The sequence below is a fragment of the Cheilinus undulatus genome, linkage group 1 (genome assembly GCF_018320785.1).
Source record: "Cheilinus undulatus linkage group 1, ASM1832078v1, whole genome shotgun sequence".
Taxonomy (NCBI): domain Eukaryota; kingdom Metazoa; phylum Chordata; class Actinopteri; order Labriformes; family Labridae; genus Cheilinus; species Cheilinus undulatus.
Window position 1 is genome coordinate 44985146 of NC_054865.1, and position 22236 is coordinate 45007381.

Below are 22236 nucleotides of genomic sequence, written 5' to 3' on the forward strand. Positions count from 1 at the left end.
AATACAGTTATGTGCCAGCCAGGGACTAACTGACTTTAAACTGACAATTAAATTTCAATATTAACACCCACAGTGAAACTGAATGTACAAATATTTTTGTTCAGTTCAGTGTTTTTTTCCACGTCTCAAGAGGGATACAATTGTTTTTCTTAATTTTGTGTCAATCCAACTGAAATTTAGCAGCTCTTTTAGCGAGGGATGTAAATTTAAATTTGGCAACAACATACTGTAGGGTGACTCATTTCTTCCCATACATTTAATGATGAAACAGCAGGCTCATCGGGGAACTTTCTGACATTTTGTAAGTTCTATTAAGTCACACTCACGTTTAATCATTCAATCAACCTTTATTATACTTGAAAAATCATCCCTCATTTACAGGATGTTGAGTTAATTATAGAAGAGATATAAAGAATACAAAGTGGTTATAAACAGAAGAGAGATTGATAAGAAGGAGTTAAAATAACCTAAACTTAAAGGTGCATCTAAAAATACAACACCATGAAACAGTTATTTTTTTCTGCTGTGATTTAATTAAAGAAGTAAAATGTCTTTATCTTCAAGATTCACCTCATACAAAGTGAAATATTTCAAGACTTTTGTTTTAATGTGATGATTATAGCTCACAAAATCAAACAATAGTCCAAAAAGGGATTTATGATACAGAAATTTTGACTCTCTAGAAAATTATGCTCCTTTATGAACTCAGTAATTAGTTGGAGCTTCTTTTATACAAATGACAACATCTATCTATGTTTGCACCATGGCATGGAGGCAGTCAGTCTGTGGCACTGCTGGGGTGTTATGAAGCCTAGGTTGCCTGATAGCAGCCTCCAGCTTGTCTGTATTGTCTGGTGTCTCTCATCTTCTTCTTGACATTTCCCCAGAGATTGTCTATGGTTCTCAGGTCAGACCAGTTGGCTAGCCAATCAAACACAGTAATACCATGTCCAGCAGACCAGTTTCTGGTAGTTTTGACTTCACTGTCAACAGGTGCCAAGTCCTGCTGGAAAATGAAATTAGTATCTCCATAAAGCTCAGCAGATGGAAGCATGAAGTGCTCTAAAACCTCCTCGTAGACAGCTGACAGCGTTGACTCTGGACTCTGTGCCTCTCTGATCTTCCCCTAGACTGTGGGAGCTTAATTTCTACATGAAATGCAAAATTTACTTTCATCTGAAAACAGGACCACTGAGCAAAGGTCCAGATCTTTCTATTCTGTATTCTGATATTTTCAGATAGTGGATTTTTTGATGTTGGTAAGCAGTAATCATAAAGACTAAAAAAAAACAAAAAAAAAAGTCTTGAAATGTTTCACTTTGTCCGAGGTTAATCTAGAATTTATGGAATTTTAGCTTTTCTAAGTAAATCAACGAATATTCTAAATCATGATATTCTACTTAAGAACAGCAAAAGGTCTGAATTATTAAAATAGATTAAGATGGTGTTAAATAATGAAAGAAAAAATGAGCTAAGCAGTTAGAGTACAAAGATTAAGATGATAAAAATGAATGTAAAATGGTGCACTTACACAAAACAGTTATTAATAGAGGTTTCAAACTCTTTCAGTCAAAAATCAGCACTGTAAAATAAATATTCTTTACATCAAGTTAGAAAACTTGTTAATGATGGTTGGTAATCATCAGCCCAGACCTGCTTCTCTCTTTGAGGTCAGGAAGGGCTTTTCTCAAAGACTTCCAGAAGTCACTGGTAGCTCTTGGTGTTTTATCCATAGTGGTCCAATGCAGGCTGGGGAGCACCTTTAAGGCCCTCTGGACCAGGACGGGCAGAGGGGGGTCTGGCTGTTGGAGGGATGCTGTTGCATTGTTGGTCCATATTAGCAGAAGTTTAGGGCTTGAATTTTGAAGCAGAGCCTAAAAAAAAACAGAAAAAGTGATTTATCACTGATGTACTATTCTGAGTAAACCTTGAAAACAGAGCAATAAAATAAAAACTCGTACATTTAATCAGTTATCTCGAGTTGAGTCATATCAAACTTAACTTTACAGACAATGGAAATTGTCAGAGAGAGGATATGTGTTGCCGTTATTGTATTGCAGTGTGCATTCAATTCTTTAAGCAAATTTTCCTTTATTTTCGGCAGCCGCTGGTTTCACTTTGTGTCAGCAAAGAGATAAAAATGAAACAATGCGGTCTAAGATTAATTTTCATGTTTCAATTCACAGGAAATCAAAACCAAAAAGATAAGATGCCGTTGCAATATTCTGAGTAGTCACGCTTTAATAAAAATAAAATTGCTACAGCATCCAATGTACGGTGAAACTCTTCCCTGTTTAATTACACTGTAGCAGAACTGTATTTGCTAGTGCTTAAAGCAGTGATACTCAACCCTGCTCAACCAAAAAGAGGCAAAATTGGTTAAAGTGGTGATTAAAAACAAGTTGAAGGTGGCAAAAATGGATGAAAAGTGGCAAAAACATGGAAAAATGAGTGAAAAGTGACAAAAATGGACCATAAGCATCAAAAAGGTTGGAAACATTGACAAAAAAGGGGGAAAGTGCAAAAATGGGCAAAAAAAAGGGGGAAAAACTTCAAATCATTAAAAGCAGGATAAAAGAGGCAAAAACTGGTGAAAAATGGCAAAAACAGGGTAAAAGTGTCAACAATGGGCAAAAAGTGGCAAAAAGAAATGGCAAAAGTGGGTTTAAAGCAGTAAAAATGGATTAAAAGTGGCAAAGAAATGGAAAAAGGCAGGAACAAACAAGAATTAATTGCAAATAAGGGCAATGGAAACATACAGACAAAAAATAAAGTTGGACAGTTAAGCCTATGTATAAGTGTGAGAAACAAACTGATTAATGTGATTTGCAATGGATAATTTCTGAGGTCAAATTTTCCTTTTTGAAGGTTTTCTGGGAGGATAATATTTCAAATTAAGATAGAAAAGAGCCACAAATCATCCCAAAAGAGCTGCATGTGGCTCAAGAGCCACACGTTGAGTATCGCTGGCTTAAAGATCAGTTTACTTATTGTGGGAATGAATATGTAGCAAATGTAAACATTTTATGATGGCTACTTTTAAACAGGAATCTACTTTAGGTGGATCATATTTGAAATGACTCCTGCCCTTCGTTGACATCTCATATTTTAATTTTGAAACGACTGTCAACGTTAGAGATGTTGGTCACAGAAAAACAAGCATTTGGAGTTTATAAAAATCCTATAAAGCTTTCAGTATCTCATATTTACGTATGTTTACACTAAGCAACTGTTAGCACTTTACATGGGTCTTAGTTGTATAATTCATCATGTTATTAGGAGTATAAGTAATATATAGCCTTGAAAGTATTAAAAATCATTCAAAAACTGACCATGACCTGTATTTACACGTGGAATCTATTTGCCTGATTTTTATTAAAAGTTGGAAACTCCTTGAAATGCTGGTATTGATAACTTAAATGTGATATGACGGCTGCTTTAGCCCACCTACCCTTCATTTCTGATGTTTACACCCACCTGGACTCCTGATTCGAGAACAAACACAGCATCGCTGTTGGAGAGATATTCAGCTGACAGGAGACAGATGAGCATTCGGCTCCCCTGTATTGCATGGACCACGTCATTCGTGTATGCTGCAATACAAACCAGAAACTACCATGAAAATCCTGTTATAAGACACCCATTGAAATACTTAGAAATTTAAAATTTAAGCCCTAGAGTATTATTGGTGAACATCCCAATACTTTCTTACTTTTGTCATTTTTATAGATACATTTTTTATTATTATGGTGAAAATCAAGATCAACAAATTGACTATATATGGCTTCTTACCTCTGTATGGTATAAAAACATTTTCCATAAAGTGTATACATATAAAGATGTCAGTAATGGAAAATAAACACAGTATAATGAGTGTTTGCTTTGCTTGCACATTAGAAAGATATTTAAGTGCAAAATATTCATTTTACAAGACATAGTGAGGTTGCCTTTAAATTCTGAGATCTTTTAGAGGAGAGACATGACTAGCTTCAGAAAATTAAATAAGCAATGGTAGTGCCACCAGTTTTATCTTATAATTATAACAGGACACCTATAATAATCACAAATATTGAATAACTACGTGAATTTTAGCAGTGCTGAGGCTCACAATAAAACTGTTACACTGTTGTAAAACTGACAAAAATCCCATATATTTAATGATCTATACCACTTATTTTTTCTTAATGATTCCACCAGAAAATGTAAGAAACATCCAAAATAGTAAACATCTGAGTTAATTTAAGCAGAAAAGGGCTGACAGTAAAAATAAAAAAACTGATATAACCACAAAAGTATAATGGAACTGTTCTAAGGTTCTAAAACTTTTACTATTTTACTATTTTTATTATTTATACCCAGAAAATGTGTATGAATTAGTTAATTTTACCAGTGAATCCTTTTCATTTTTTAAAAATCTGTGGCAACATTTAACTGTACTATCAGTACTATTATCCTACATTATTATAAGTTAACTTTCAAGAAAGTACCTTTAGGTTGGCCTCCTTTATGATGTATGATATATGATATATATATATCATATATATGATATAGATAGATAGATAGATAGATAGATAGATAGATGGATAGATAGATAGATAGATAAACACACACGTAATAGATACGATTTTAAACCCCTAAATGGGCGTATGACCAAAGATGGTGCCTCCGTTTTTCATGCTTAAATTTTAGCAATTGCTAGAATTCCAACAGAAACAAAACCTATAATGGCATTGAGCACTACTGTTCAACTTTATAATGTGTGAGTTTCATCAACTTATCGTTCTTAGTTATGATTTTAGGGCCGTTTGTTTGTGACAAAATGAGACGTCAAACTGTGCCTGTGTCCGGAATCACTCCCTACTCACTATATAGTGCACTCTATATAGTGACTACACCATTTTGTAGTGGGGTCCGAATTCTGAGTGAGCATTGTTATTCACTATATTGTGCAGTATATAAACTGTAATAAAGTGTTAAAGATACAAAATGAACAAGCTTTATCCCCCATGATGATTACAAGACATGAGACTATCATCTTATTGCGAAATTAAATGACAATACACACAAAAATCTCTACTTTTTTCCACTAAAGTCCCCAAACTTTTTTATCATTGGTATTTTTGTTTTTCAGGAAAATATGTTGCATTTAGTATCAGTTTTCAGTGAAATTCTACCATTAATTTCGGTCCTTATCTGTTGTCATGGAAATCTACAAGCCATTTTAATTGTGAGACGACGATGACGTCATTGCCCACTGCCTCAGTCGTGTCTGAAATCATTCATTGTTTTGTATAAGTGATCAGTTTACTTAGTCTTTTATTTGTTATTTTATACAAGGAAAGTACTCGAGGATTTATTTGAGTATAGCTACCTTATAGCTCAGAATATCTAAGTATTTATCAGTGCTATCTCTATTATTTTCTCTGTCTCTGAAGCAGGGTGGCGCTGGTGTCTTCCAGCGTTTGAGGATAAATTTCTTTGTTAAAACATGCCCATCAATAGGGCTACACCACTGCTATAAACTATAAAAATACACAGACAATCTTTGAATCCTCTCACCTCCTCCTGGCAGGATATCCCTCTCTAGAAGACAGAGCCGATACCCCCACCTGCCCTCTAACACCTGGGGTAGCAGCACCTCAGGTGGTCTGTGGAGGACTTTTCCTTCCTCTGAGTTCAGGAAGTCCAAGCTTGAATAACATCCTGCTGGTAAAGATAAATAAAACATATTATCTTTATCCACTGAGGCCCATAGCAGACATGTAGCCACTCATTTCACTAACTGTACTTCCTGTGATAACGACAAATTTTCTGTTGATTTAAGGCTATCTTGATTCATTTAAGTGACTCAGGATACTGCACCAGTTCTCCCTGAATATCAAATTCATTTCAGATATCATCCTAGGAGCTTTTTTCATATTAACGTGGGTTAATAAAGCTGATTTTTGGGTTTTAGTTTAACTCAATTGGTAGAACTAGTGCCTATATAAAGAGGCCCCAGTCCTCGGCACTGGTCACAGGTTCAAATCTTGGTGCTTTTAACACATTTTACCCTCCATCTCTCTCCATACTTCCTGTCTCCCCTCAGCAAACCTATATACTAAAGGCAAAGAGCCCAAGATAACTGCATTTTAAATGCATTATTTCTTTTTTATTATCTTTAGATAACAAGGTTCTTTTTTCATAATAACAAGATCATTTTCTTGCTATGTGGAAAACAAACAATAATCTGGTCGCTATGGTAGACCTGACTAAAACATGCCATGCTAGTGAGGTAAGTTATGTTTGTTTTGTACTTAGATATGCCAAAACCTTTAGAATATAACCTGAAATGACTTGTTTCCTCTGAGATATGAAGTAAAAATAAATGAATGGATGCATATCTGCTCAGAGCTTTCCTGTGTAATTACATCAAAATTGGATCAAATGATCATTATAATGTAATGTGGAAAAAACCTGTAAGTTTACCTCCCCCTCCCTGTCCCTCAGTTGTTGCTGAAGGATCGCTCCACACAAACGACAGAAAAACATCAAAGTCCTTTTCCTCTGTTTGGACATGAGAAAACAAAACCCAAACTTTAGAAATGTGAAGTGTCAAGATTCATTTGTGATAAAATGTCACCCTGTCTTTTTTTGGCACTGATACAGTAAGTGTAGTTTTTAAACTGTGTGGGAATAGGTGTGATGAAAACAGATTAAATCTACACATAGTGAGCTTACAACTTAAGGTGAAGCCACATCCTGTGACAAGAAGCAACTGCTGTGGTTAATATGCCAAGGTATTTGTGTAGGCTTACATGTACCATTGAATTTTGGCTATATTCTCTCTCTGTATGAGTTTGTGTGTTTCTGCATCCAGACCTTCATTGTGTTGAAAGCGGGATCTGTAGATCAGCTGTAGCTCCAGCCATTTCACATGCAAAATGACCCCTAGCCCACCTACAAAGAGCAATGATGCAATAGGATACCCAACCAGAGACGGCCATATAACTGAAACAGTAAAAAACGATAACAGATTTTATTAGTGGATTTGAGGGCAGCAGAAATGAGCTGTAGTCATAAAAGTGTTGTTCAGCTATCGCCTGATGCAGCTGTTTTTTGAGATATTTACAGACAAAGAGGACATGGAGCTACATCATTATTTATTTTAGGCAGATCTGTATCTAAATAAAAATGAAAGCTAACTGTTAACACTCCTTTAGCTCATTTTCAGGGTCCAGATCTGGCACTATGCTCAACTGACTACTGCCATCATTATTAGCTACTATCACATCGTAACAAAACAAACAGAAGACTTTCCGGTGCTATTTCTTGAATACCAAGAATCTGTGTGGGATGCTTTGTAGGAAACCATATGAGTTCAATTTTTGATCAAGCAGCCCTGAATAGGACAAGTGGTATAGATAAATGTATGGTTGATGCTACTGAGCCTTGTAGTCTACTGCTAGGTCAAGTACATTTTGACCTTCTCCAGACATGTTAAGACATACTGGAGAGAATCACAACGGTACCTTTAACTTTCTTCTTCAGTTTGATAGTGACGCTGCTGTTCCCAACAGAATTTCTGGCGAAGCAGGTAAATGTGTTGTTCAAGTATTGTTGAGTCACCTCTGTTATGATAGATCTTCCTGTGACTTTGTTCTCTTGAAAATTCCATTTGTCTATTCTGCACAGAGAAAAAGAATGACTGCACTGTTTCAGCTGAATGAAAACTTACTGTGCAGGCAGAGCTGAATCAAATCAGTCAAAAAATGAACACTGCAGATGCATAATGAAAGCGATGGTGGGTTCCTAAAACAAACATCGGTTAGTGAACTCACTGTGGTTTCTCCATGTTTAGTGCAGTCATATTCTCCACATTGCCACTGTGATGCATGAACCACTGCACCTTTGGTGAAAACTTTATCTCAGAAGGAAAATACACCTCACATGTCAGAGTGTGAGCTTGACCTAAAATATGAACAAAACATGATAATAATGAAACAATATCTGCATAAATGTTACATAAGTGTAGTCACAGTTCAGTCTTATTAACCTTATATTTCCTACCAATGTTAGACTTATTAATAAGTGAATAAAGTTTAGTGGAAACCATGTAGATATTCCAATCAACTGTGAGTGAGTATTAGAAAGTGGAAGCATTTAAGAACAACAGCAACTAGTGCGTAAAAGTCGTCAGTCAACAGTGCTGATTCCATGGCCGAAGAGTTCTAAACTTCCACTGGCATTAGAGTAAGTACTAAAATTCTGCAGAGGAACCTCCATGGAATGTGTTTGGGTGCCATAAAGCACACCGACACTGGACTGTGGAGGAGTGGAAATGTGCTCTATGGATTGCCGAATCACACTCCTCTGTTTGGAAGTCAGATGGGCGAGTCTGGATTTGGCATCTTCCAGGAGAAAGTTATCTACCTGACTGCACTATGCCAACTGTGAAGTTTGACAGAGGAGGAATAATGGTTTGTAATAATGGCTCTGGGTTTGGGCCAGTTAACTAAAACTAAAATTCACAAATCTTTTTAGTTAACTGAAACTAAATAAAAACTTAGCTTTGCCAAAAAAAAAACTAACTCAAAGTACATTGTACTGACAAAACAAACTAAAATAAAGTAAAAATGGAGACAGAATATCCCTAGTTTTAGTCTTTGACACAACCATACTGACTGGCACCTACACACGAGTCTGGGGAGTGTAAAATTGCCTGATCCTATTGGTTAAAACTTCACACAGTGGTACTTGTATGTCTGGAGTTGTATTCAAACATCATCTTTAAATAAGTAAAATGATATGTGAAGAGAAGCCTGTTTGAATATGTTTTTAAAAATGTATAACGCTCACTGAGCCCTGACATCTATCCAGGAAAAAAATCTAAAACTAACACTTAAACTAATAAAAACTAAACTAAGATGAAGCATTTTTTTCAAAATTAAAAACTAAACTAACAAACCGGCAGTCAAAACTAATAAAAACTAAACTGAAACCGAACACAGAAAGTGAAAACTAAATTTAAAAAAAGACATTTATAACATTGGTCTGGGCGAAGGCCCCTTATCCCCTGTGAAGGGCAATCTTAATGCTCCAGCATACCAGGACATTTAGGACAATGCCATGCTTCCAACTTTGTGGCAACAGTTCAGGGAAGGCCCTTTTCTATTCCAACATGACCGTGCCCCAGTGCACAAAGCAAGGACTATACAGACATGGTTTGATGAGAACTTTACCATACAGAGCCCTGATCTCAACCCTATTAAGCTCCTTTGAGAATGAACTAGAAAGGAGATTGTGAGCCCAGCCGTCTCGTTCAACATTAGTGTCTGGCCTCACAAATGCTCTATATGAATGGGCACAGATTCCCAGAAAAACACTCTCAAGTCTTCTGGAAAGCTTTCCAAGAAGATCGGAGGCTGTTATAATGGCAAAAAGGGGTAGAACATATTAAAGTGCGTACATACATTTGAATGCATTATCATTACAGTCCCTACCAGTGTAATGGTCATATAGTTTGTCCATATAGTTTGTATATCTAGTATCAGAAAGATACAAAAAGGGGATTCTATCATAGGATATTCGGGCACACTTACCAAGCTCCACTTCCTGTGTCGTGCTGGTGTCAGGATATGTAATCCTAGGAAGGTAAGGTGGTGTGTAATGAGCTGTTTGGACACAGAAAATTAAGTGATACAGTTCAATTCAAGCACTTTTTTTAACTAAGGTGAAAGGTAAGAAAAACACACTTTATCATAGGTAGATGAAGACTGACAAATTGAAGAGAAATATGTAATTGGCTTAATTTTGTTGCTGAGTTTAGTATGTGAAGTTCAGTATGACAGAAATGTGAACCACTGCGAACTTTGACTGACTTTATTTCCCAACCCATGTTACCCAATAAGATTTAGTCATTTTCAGTTGGTAACCAGCTGCATGTCAACACAATACTCTGAGGCCATTATTACTGTTGTCATGAAACCATTTAATTCTGCAGATGTGTGAGCAACCCAGACCTGTTGATGTGGAAGTATATTACCAACTAAGAAAAAACTTTGCACTTCCTGTGGTGTTTGATAAAAATTAAATGGTAAACTTCACAGTTTCTGGGATATTTCACCTGGTGACCATGAACACTTGTACAAATAATCATCGTAATAATGAGGGTTGACCCAAAATAGTCGAGGATTTGTTAAAAAAAAAAAGCCTAATTTAAGTAGCAGTATCACAGCTGTATACCTGCTTATGAAACTATGATCATTTTATCGCAGCTACAAGAGGGTAATAAATGTCTGTATTTACATAGATTTGCCTGTTTTCTCCAAATAACTCATGATATATTACCAGCTTGGTCTAAATATCAACTTACACATACTTCTAATGCAATACAGAACATGAATCATGTACTGTTACTGTAATTAATGTCTTCATATGATTAATAGAGATGTTATCAGATTTGATGACTTATCACCTTAGGCAGAGGCATCACACACACACACACACACACACACATTACTTACGTACAGCTGTGGCGTTAACAGCCCTCCTAAAGGTCCATTTGACTCCTCCTTCAGTTACTAGTCTGTCACAGAAATAAACACCCGTATGTTGTTCACGGACACTGCAGAGATGCAGCACTCCATCTTTTTCACAGGATTGGCTCCATTGCTTAGACATAGCTTTGTTACCCTGTTAGAAAACACTCATATTGGTAACAGCAACAGTTTATTTACCCTGTTTTAGTGTTTCCACTGTGATATATTTGTCTGTTTTCATGCGTGTGGTTGCTCTACCTTGTACCAGGTGACATCTGTGTTGTCACTGCAGTTTAGACCCGGACAGGCGATCTTTGAACCAGATGGAACCAGCAGCAGTACGCTGCTCTCCTCTGGATCGAAGCATCTCAGACTGTTTTTCTTCACCACCTGTAGATAGAAGAACAGTTTGCTGCCATTGGACAGCACAGACCTTTACTCTTAACAGCAGCTCACATACTGTACAGCCCAGATACTTCAAATTTACTTTTGCAGTTGCAGTTTACTCCTTTTTTCCACAAAATGTGCATTGAGACTAAAAAAAGGCTGAAAAGGGGTAACTATTACTCTCTGTGTATAACTTTATTCAATATTTCAAAATTTCAGAGGACAAGCTCTTTAAATGCCCAGTACACAGACAAGCATTGCAAAGAATTCTTTATATACACATAGAAATGACAGTGTAGTTGTAAGATAGACATTAACATTATGAAACTATCATTTTAAATGCTTTGAAAAATTCACAATATCAAATTATGGTACCACTGTGCCACACTGTATTACTGTATTTAGATAGCCGATTTTCTCCAACTAAGACCGTCCAATGGTGGAGTTCGTAGCTTCTAATAAAAGTACTATGTAGACTAGTAGACAAAAAAAAAAATCTCATTGGCATTCTGAGATGATTGATATTCATTTTGTAGGTGGGCGTGGCCTATCGGCTCAATGGCGCTCCCTACAACCTTTCAAAAATTCGGCCCCCCATGTCATGTCAGGATGCAAAAAAAATCCTCTTGGACCCATATCATAAGTCAAACAGGAAGTCGGACATTTTGAATTTTTTGGTAAAACAAGCCATATTTTAGGGGTTGTATTTGAACAAACTCATTCTAGGGCGTTCATCCAAACTACTTGATCTTTGATGTAGAGCAAGAAGAGATGTCTTAGGTGCAAAGTTATTTGGGATTTTCTCATTAGTCGAAAGGCGTGGCCATGGTGGCTCCTCAAATTGAAATGCTTCATCATGTGATAAAAGTGGCTGATGCTCATAAAAAAATTTCCATTTATTACAAGATTGGCCAAATCCTGCTGAAATTAGCCAAGGGACATCCCTCAAGGTTAGTATTACTCAAATTTAAAGGTCAAGAGTCCTTACCTAAAATGATGTGGCGGTGACAATTTTTCATTCGCCATGAACAGGAAGTAGAATTATCTAGTGCTTACAAAACTTGTAAAGCCATGAAACTTGGCAGAAAAACACCCAGTGGCAAAATGAGATGATTGATAGGATGATTGTCGGTGGGCATGGCTTTTTGGCTCAGTAATGCCCCCTACAGTAGTTGGAAAATTCAGCCCCTGCAGCAGGATTATCCAAGGATTTGGAAAATTCTTGAGCTTATACATCATTTTAAGTTCTACAAAAAAGCCTTTTGGACCCATGCCATAAAACAAACAGGAAGTCTGCCATTTTTATTTTTGTGGTCAAAAACCAGCACATTTAGCATAATTATCACTAAAGCCATTTTTACACAAAACTATCCTCTGAGAACAGAATCCCTTTTCTTCTTGTTTTCTTTCTTTTTTTTTAAGGTTTGGTGTTTAAATGTCAATCAGATCCACTAATGTGCCTGAAACTGCTGTAGTATGTATGCCAGGCCAGTAGTTGGCAGTGTGACTGACAATGAAACACATGCATGCACACCTTTCCTTCCTCCTGGTGGTCTCTACAGACAAGCATGGCTGACACACAAATGTTTGTGTGAACAGATGAAGTTGGGTTGCTTCCTAGTGACAGTCAACCACAAAATAAATAGATATTTAAAAAATGGGAACATATAAACATTGGCAGGAAGTGAACAGCACAAACCAACAGCACATTTTTGTGTGGTCTGTGCAGCACCAGGCCAAGATCAAGTCTCTGATGGACTACATGCAGAACATGCAGCAGAAGAACAGACAGCTGGAGGAGAGCCAGGACGCTCTGACCGAGGAGCTTGCTAAGCTGCAGGCTCACGGTTTGCACATTTATATTAACCATTAAAACATCTTAGCTCAAGTAAAAACAGGCTAACTTGATGGAATTTTCCTCTCTGTTTTTCATCAGAGAAAAGACACAAGATGTCAGGAGAGGAGAAGGAGAAGGAGGACATCGGCAGACATGATGGGGACGGGGACATAAAGGTGAGGAGGAAACATGTCACTGAGAATCTCTGTTACAGAAATGTGAAATAGCTGAATGTTTTTGTGTCTCTGTGGCACAGAAAACTCTGGAGGAGCAGCTGGAGAACCACAGAGAGGCTCACCACAAACAGCTGAGCCCACTGAGAGACCAGACTGTAGAAAGGAAGAGGATGCTGGATGAGCTCACAGAGTAAGACTGACTGTTTAAAATCAAACTACATTTTTAGAGACCACAGAGATAAGAAGCAAACACATGGCATGAGATATTTGAAACAAAGTCTGCAGTAAAATAAGTATACTAATTATTTAGACCATTGTTACTGAAAACTGCTCAACAAAAGAGCCAAATTGATGAAAAATACCGTTGTAATAGCCACATTTAAAGTGGTGAAAAGTGGCAAAAATTGATTAAAAGAGGCATAAATGGTCAAAAAGCAGAATGGTAAAAAGGTTCAAAATTGGAATAAAATGGCAAAAACTGGGTAAAAAGTAGGGATGCACTGTTGATCGGCCAAAATCGGTATCGGCGCTGATTTCCTTAATTTTAGGAGATCGGCGATCGGCCGATCTTTGTAAATAAGATCGGTGGATAAGATCGGTTTCATATGCCTCTACCTACTAAAATGTGAAAAAATGAAAGACTAAAGGAACTGATATAATTTAGTAGTTTGGACAGCAATGCTTTAAACTTTTCATTTATATTTGAGAGAACTACCTTATGTGCAGTTAAAACAACAAGTTTGTTTCACGGGTATTGGTCAATGTTATTCAATAAAATAAGATTGGAACATTGAAGGTGTATGCTGTCAGTTATAAAAAAATTGGTATCGGCCAAAATCGGAATCGGCAGGGCAGGCTTTTTTAAAGATCGGCGATCGGTGATCGGCCAGAAAATTGCAATCGGTGCACCCCTAGTGAAAAGTGTCGAAAAAGGAGTTACAGATAACAAAAATGGTCAGAAAGCAGCAAAAAATGTGCTAAAAATAGTGAAAAGTGACTACAAAGACTGACAAAAAGGTAAAAAGTGTCATTTAATGTCAAAAAGCAGCTTAAATTGGGTGAAAAGTGGCCAAAAAATGGCCAAAAAGCAGAAACAGAATTGGTGAAAAGGCAAAAAATAGGCATTAAATAGCAAAAACTAGGTTACAAGTAGCAAAAATGGGGGTAAAGTGATTAAAAAAAGGAGTTATGGATGATAAAAACAGTCAGAAGCTGCAAAAATGTGGTAAGAAATAGTAACAAGTGACTAAAACGGGCAAAAAAAAAAGGTTCAAAATTGAGTTAAATAGTCAAAAAGTGGCAAAGATGTGGTAAATTATTGGTGAAAAGTGACTAAATGGGCAAAATGCTGCAAAGACTGACAAAAAGGTAAAAAGTGTCATTTAATGTCAAAAAGCAGCTTAAATTGGGTGAAAAGTGGCCAAAAAATGGCCAAAAAGCAGAAACAGAATTGGTGAAAAGGCAAAAAATAGGCATTAAATAGCAAAAACTAGGTTACAAGTAGCAAAAATGGGGGTAAAGTGATTAAAAAAAGGAGTTATGGACTAAAATGGTCAAAAAGCTGCAAAAATGTGGTATAAAATGGTGAAAAGTGACTAAAATGGCAAAAAAATGAAAAAATGTGGTTAAAAAATAGTGGATAGTGACTAAAATGGGCAAAAGCAGCAAAATATTGTGAGAAGGTGCAAAATTGGTATTAAATGGCAAAAAATGGGTGAGAAACGACATAAAAAAAGGAGTAACAGATGATTAAAATGGTCACAAAGTGTCAAAAATATGGTAAAATAATGGTGAAAAGTGATTCAAGGGGGGAAAAAGTGGCAAAATGGGCTAAAAAATTATGTGAAAAGTGACTTTAATTGTAAAAGGTGACAAAAATGTGGTAAAAAAAAAAAGTGAAAATTGAGTTAAATAGTCAAAAAGTGGCAAAGATGTGGTAAATTATTGGTGAAAAGTGACTAAATGGGCAAAATGCTGCAAAGACTGACAAAAAGGTAAAAAGTGTCATTTAATGTCAAAAAGCAGCTTAAATTGGGTGAAAAGTGGCCAAAAAATTGCCAAAAGCGGAAAGAATTGCAAATAGCAAAAAGCAGGATGAAAGTGGCAAAAGCTACAAAACTGGCAAGAAGAAGTGGCACAAATGGACGTAAAGAGGCAAAAATGGATTAAAAGTGTCCAAAAAAAGTAAAAAAGGGAGAAGAATTAGAAATAAGGGTAATGAAAAAACTAAGAGAAAAAATAAAGGTTGACAATTAAAGCCTCCTGTATAAGAGTGGAAACAAGCTGATGAATGTGACTTGATATGGATCATTCCTGAGGTGAAAGTTTTTTAAGTTTTTCTGGGGAAAAATATTTTAAATGAAGAGCCACAAACCATCCTAATGAAGCCACACGTTGAGTTTTACTCATTTAGACTAATAACTGTTTGTGACGAGACTTGAACTGGATCTGGAATTTAGTCTAAAACTGTCTAAACTGGGCCTAAAATTTTGACTTCAAGTCCACAGAGATGAATGAAGCAGTAGAAAAATCAACAAACCTATTCATGTTTGATGTTTTTTTAGATCTAGGATATTTCCACAGATTTGATTGGTTCTCATTGAACCACTTAATGCTGGTTTAAATGATCCTAAAGTTGGTTTGTTTTTGGTTTTTCAAACCAAAGTAGTGACAGTCATTACGACTGTCTACTGTGTGTGATCCTCATGTGGAAGGATGTAAAATCCTTGTACCACTCCTCTTTACTGAGCCAGGAACTTTTAGCTGCATACGACTATAGTCTGGCTTTACACTGGCTCTAAAAGTCTACACACACCTGTTACATTGTTGTCATGTGAAGGTTCCCTACCTGGGGTCCGAGCACCCCTAGGGGGTTGGCCTATAATGGACTTTTATTTATAGAGTCATGACTGAAAATGTAATGTAAGAGGAAGTATTAGAGCCCTCTAAAAGGTCAAACAAAATAAAGAGGATCTGTACATTTCTTGGAAAAAGGTGACCGCTTCTTCTCTTGTCATTTTTTTTTTCCCACAGCTCTTTTGGATTTTAGAATGACAAAAAATTCTACCTTTTAGCTGACATAAATTTCCAATTTTCTTTTTCTGTTAAATGTATGACTTGTTAAATTAGAATTTTTTGAGATTTTACTTAAAAATTGACTGAACCTTCACATTTTTGTATTCTTATGGTGGTTCTAAATGCTGTTTTAATAATTGATACTTTATATGCAGATGTTTATGAAGAACTCGTTAATGCAGGCCTGTTATGCTGGGATTTAGTCAATAAAACAATTAAAAATGATGTGTAATTTTTCAGAGATTGTCCTGGGGGCTTTAGAGTGTTTAGAGTAGAGGGACCCCAAAGAAAAAAGGTTGGGACCCACTGATGTTAAGGCCTATCATTTCAGAAATGTTTTGCCTTGTGCCATTTTTGAAGCCAAATAACTGTTTTGAGAAATTTCCAGAAATCAGATGAACAAAATGAATCTATGTTCATGTGGTTTGTTGACATTTCTCTAGACAGTTACTCTGCCATTAAAAAGTGCCCAATCAGAGCTTAGCAAGCATCTCCTCTCAGTCTGAACCAGGGTCTGCTGCTGGAGCAGGAGAGGCTGATGTCAGACTACGACAAACTGAAGACTGAAAAGCAGGAGAACGACGCCAAGCTGCAGAAACTCATGTGAGTAAAGGACTCATCCGTACATTTATTTATGTGGAATGTGAGTTCATGTGATTTTTGTTTGCAGGCTACTGAATGAGCAGAGAGGACCTGAAGGGCTTGGAGGGTCAGGGTACCAAAGTATCATTTATTTCGAAAGGGCATTTGAATGTACGGAAATCAAGAAAACGGACAACTTCACTCGTTTTTCGATTCTGGACACAAATCGAAAAACGAGTGAAGTTGTCCGTTTTCTTGATTTCCGTACATTCAAATGCCTTTTCGAAATAAATGATACTTTGGTACCCTGACCCTGGAGGGGAGCGTGGTACATATTTCGTGTTTCTACAGTGGAGGAGATGAAGTCCCCATGAGGGGCTCATTGCTCATCCATGCATGCAAATAAAGACTCCATCCTGTAAAACTCCAGCTGTGTCTGCGTTTTTGTTGCATAACCCCCTACTTACATCTCTGACGACTCCCCAGGGGGGGCGCCGCACCACGTCCCCCCTTCTCCATCAGGCATGCCTTGGTCCAGGTACCGGCCACAGTGGGGTTTGAACCCCAGCATCCCCTGCAGAACTGGTCTAGTCCAGTCCTCTGTGCCACCGCCGCCATACCTTTCACACTACCATCTCTTCTCCTGGCGCATTTATCCTTTTTGTTCAGGATGTGGCTTTAAAATTCACTGAGACCAAGATGGGAGTTGAACCTGGAACCTCCGGATTCTGAGTCAGGCCACTTTCTCTTTAGGCTACAGAGCCAGACATGCAGCAGAGCCTCAGAGGGGCTTTTCCTTCTTTATTTGGACTCAAATCTTGAAAACTTAAAGACACTGGTTAGATTTGAAAGGCCACCTCCTGTCCAGGTCTCCTGAAGTCTAAATTTGGACTCAGACTTTTAAGATAAATGAACCCATGGTAAGATTTGAACCTGTGAACTCCTGCTTCAAAGTCAGTTGTCTTTTCCACTAATCCACTGAGACACATTTATCTGTTCATGTTTCTCAGAGGATCTGATCTCTGCTTTTGGGGACTGGACTTAAAAATGCACCAAGAATCAAACCCACAACCTTCCTTAAGGCAGAGCTGGAAGGTTGCTGACTCCCAAGTCAGCAATTTACACCAGCAGCTTCAAAAATTTACAGAAGATTTGAACCAACAACCTCATGATTTCAGGGCAGTTACCTGTCCTACTGAGCTAACACAAAGGCTAAAGCTAGCTGCAGTTTCTCTGAGATTTCACATCTTAGTCGAAAATCTCTACAATCCACAATCTTTGCTGCTGGAGACCATTTTCATACTTGAGAGGAGATATAAATAGATATAAAAGCACTGACGAAAATGATGAAACAAGCTTGTACACATCTTGAGCTCTCTATTTGCTCCTCTGGTCGATGTTCATCACCAATGATTGGAACTTTCAGTTAATGCTTTTAGCCACTCAGTCATTTTTCTCCAGTGGAGTTAGCGTGCTTAAGGTGGAGAGGGAGTGAGGCTGCAAGCATGCAGGAGAGAGAGACAGAGAAACAGTGGCTGAGCCAAGAAGAGCAGAAAGAAGAGCTGTGATAATGACAATACAGTGATTTGTTCATAATTTGGAGCTGCATTCAAAATTTTCAGGGCGCATGCCTCCTTCCCATTAGTTTTACTGCCAAAATAATGGCAAGCTCTGGAAATTAATGACAGGTTTCACCCTCTGTTTCTGTGACAGTGTGAGTGTTGCAAAGCTCACATAACCCATGGGTGCAGCGAGCCTTGTTGCTGGCATGCAACGGTTGCTACATATCCACTTTCACGTAACACCTCAACATGCAGCAGGCTGCGAGGGCCCGTTATCACTGCTTGCAGCTTTAATTTAGTTTTAGTTTTAGTCTTTTGCCAAAAATATCTTTTAGTTTTAGTCATAATTTAGTCATCTAAATTGTTTTAGTTTTAGTCTAGTTTTAGTTGTGGAAATTTCCCAACATTTTAGTCGACGAAATTTACAGTAAATTTGATTGGATCTCTCCCCAACTTATCCCACCACCACGCAGCTGATTGGATCTCCCTCATGTCTCATCTCATCTTTCCACACAGCCAAAGTAGCTGTGATTGGATATATGCCTAACTTGCCCCTACTTTCTACATGATGAAATTAGTTCCAATTGGATAAAGTCTCTGTCAAACATTTTCGTCTCATTTTTATTTGTTGACTAAAATGTCAATTAATTTAGTTTTAGTTTTTGTCTATGTGCACTTGTTTTTATTAGTTACTGTCTAGTTTTCGTCAGGGGAAAAAAGACTATTAACGAAAACTATAACGAAAATAATTAGTCAACAAAATTAACACTGTGAAGCACAGTGGTGGCATCATATTGTGGGGATGCTTCTCAGCAGCCGGCACTGAAAGGCTTGTAAAGGTAGAGGGTAAAATAAATGTGACAAAATAAAGGAAGACCCTGGAAGACAATCTTATTCAGTCTACAAGACAACTACAGCTTGTGAGGATATTTATTTTCCAGCAGGACAATGACCTAAGGCATACAGAGAAAGTTACACAGAAATGCTTTAAAGACAACAAGCTAATTGTTCTGGAGTGGCTGAGTCAAAGCCCAGACCTCAATCCAACAGAAAATTTGTCGCTGAACTTAATAAGGGCAGCTCACATCCAATCCCCATGCAACCTGACAGAGGCTTGAGCATTATATTTTAATTTGACATTACTCTGATGAAATCTGATTTTACTTTGATATTAAAAAGGGTGTTTTAGCACCCTTAGTTTTCTTTTAGTCAAAAAGCCAAATTATATTGTCCATGATTGATTTATAACATCAATAAAAGGGTAAAACATCCAAAGGGGTGACTACTTTTTTATACGAACTATATAGCTGCGTATGATTATTCTTATATTCATGTTTCAGTCCTTTTTAATTGTATTTCTCTGTTTCATATGTAATTCCTCATTTAACAGCTTCTTTTAGACATGCTGCTTCTATTTTACTGACACTGGCTTAGAGTGTCGAAATAGTTTTAGTGCAGCAGTTATACAGAAGTCCCAGGCAGCATGTATCCAAACATTTTATTGTACACCTTTTTCCTGTGTTGTTTTACCTCAGTTTTTGAGTATTTTTTCTTTTTATCTCAGGATAACAATGCTATTTTTTTCATGATAAGTGGATGATGTCTTGGAAAAAACAACTTAAAAAACTTGTATAACATGTCTGGATGCATGTTCTCTGATGGCTTCTGCAGCCATAAGCATTTCTTAGAGCAGTGATAATGATGTAATAAGAAACATGTAAATTTACCCTTCGAGGCAGGTGTACTCTCCTGAATGTTTTTCTTCAGCTAGAAACTCCCTCCCACACTGAAGAGATTGACTTTTATCTTCTTTGTTTCCTTCTGCAGTCCTGGAACACACCACCTCAGTCAGCTGATTGATGCGTTCAACGCAAGGCATCACAAAGATTTCCCCCTCCACAGCTTTATAACGCTGGTGTGTTTTATTCTGCTGGAGACCTAAAGACACAGACACAGACAGATAAATGTAGATGTGTTTATTTTTAATTCTACAGAGTAAAACAACCTGGGATGCATGTACAGGATTCTTTTAAAAACATAGGAAATCACTTTTTTCGGGTGTAATATTTATATATAATTTAAGTTTTGATAAAATACCTTTTCTTGTGTTTTGTTGGTTTCCCACACAGCATGGCTCAGAGAAAAAAGGAATTATTAAAAAGAAAAGCAAGCATTCAGTTTGCATCCTGTATCACAAAATCCGTTGATTTCGTTCACATGGGAGAAAAAACTGCTGTCTTCTTGGCTTGCTGATGCGTAACCACATGTGGAGTTCAGGTATTTTCTCTTCACTGTTACTCTTTCCATCTAATCTCTGAGGCAGTATTACTCGAGGTGTGAACACCTATTAGGACACACGTGTATGTTGCAGTTGCTCTTGGTTTCCTGTATGGTTGTTTTGCTCTTGATTTCATTTGAGCTAGCTGTTGAAGACCTTTTGAGTTGCTGAAAGTTGTTAGCCACTTCCTATGAGAGAAGCAGAAGAGCTGCTCTTAGAAATGTTATATTTTACTGCTGTAGAGGAAACACCCACCGTGACAGAACATCTAGTGGGATTTTAAGCATAAAGCAATTAGTATAACATAAAAGGTCAGGCATATTTATAAGGTGTGCTTTTTTGATGCAATAAAATCCAGGAGAAAACACCTGAAACACAAAGACATTTTTAACTACTTTGGTTAACAAAAATATAATCTAATTTGAGTGGTTATCAGTCCGCCAAACTTGTATTTACTCTTTTAACAACTCCTAAGTTTGGCATGTTGTTAATCACGCATTAATGTTTCATTCTCGCTCACTTTAACTGGCCCTGGCTTTAGCTCTTGGTTAGTTTTTAACTAAGTCAGAGTTAACATCAGTGAGTGGCAGTTAAAAAAAATGTGTGATAATCTTTATCTACAGGAAAATCTATGATTGTTCACTTCACAAGAAACCAAAGTTTGTGTATAGGATGTTCTGAGTCAAGGAATGACTCGCTGTTACGGAACTAATGAGGTTTTACAGGCGGACACCCATTAGTATGATAAATTTGGCCATGTGTCATTAAGGGTATGACAGAGTTCAAATGATGTTTACATCATTTGAACTCTGTCATTTAAATTTCAATACCAGACAAAATGATTGTGAGCTGTGAAGACCAAAAGCAAGATGATTTTGTGGTTCACTGTTTGAAAAAGAGAAAGAAAGGGATTTGCACAAGCGTCTTGTGCTGATGAGACAGTGGCAAGATGATGAGTCACGTTAACCTATCACTATTTTCAAGTAATTTAGTTCCCAAGCACTGAACACAGTGCGAGAACTCTATTTGATTGCAAATTATTATTTTAAATTTTAATAATTTTATTATCAGTTATAATTGAAATTGTTTGGTAGCTGTTTTACTACAAGGCTACTGCTAGTGCTTACACTTCTGGCTACTGGAGAGTGATGAGACCACTGATAAAAAAGCCATCGAAGACGGCCTGTTCTAAGCCATTTCAAGATGATTTTTTGTACTAAAGAATTAACGGCCCCTTGTTTTGCAACAACCTCTCCAAATAGTGATGTGTCGTTCATGAACCAGTCAGTTCAAGGAGATGGCTCTTACTTTTTACAGTAAGACCCAGGGACAGCTTTAAAGCTGCTTGTCATTATTGCAATAATCATTATTATTATTATTATTAGTAGTAGTATTTATTTTGTTTGTGTCTGTGTGTTATTTGATGGATGATCTTGTCTCCACACTGCTCTCCCACAGGCACATAAAAAATTAGGGACATAAGCCTAACAATGTTTTATATCAGGTGTGTCATACAGCCCAGCCAGTGAGCTGATTTCATCTGACCCACAATGCATTTTTGGGAAACGGTAAATTTTGAAAAATAATTGCACAATATTTTCATTAATTAAAAAAATGCATAATTGGAGTAAAATACCAGCATAAATATCAATAATATGTCATGAAACTGCTAAATCTGATGAAGCCAAACTGGTACTCAAATTAAATGCCAAATGACCCGGATCACTAAAAAGAGAAGGAATTCCCAGTACTATCCCCAAAAGATCCAGGTGAGAAAGCACCCGTACATTTGCATTTATTTTACAATGCTCATGACGTC

General features: G+C 37.0%; 1 protein-coding gene across 1 annotated transcript; it reads right to left on the reverse strand.

Annotated features, from left to right (window-relative positions):
- Window positions 1-1037: 1037 nt before the first annotated feature.
- On the reverse strand, window positions 1038-20352 carry LOC121504699 (interleukin-18 receptor accessory protein-like). Its single transcript, XM_041779760.1, has 12 exons — window positions 20237-20352; window positions 19867-20077; window positions 10779-10932; window positions 10506-10674; window positions 9582-9653; window positions 7821-7950; window positions 7512-7666; window positions 6862-6990; window positions 6469-6576; window positions 5560-5703; window positions 3478-3593; window positions 1038-1874 (listed from the first exon to the last, which is right to left on the reverse strand). Exons 1-12 carry the CDS (start codon window positions 20322-20324, stop codon window positions 1623-1625), a joined length of 1728 nt encoding a protein of 575 aa, XP_041635694.1. The 5' UTR covers window positions 20325-20352; the 3' UTR covers window positions 1038-1622.
- Window positions 20353-22236: the final 1884 nt, after the last annotated feature.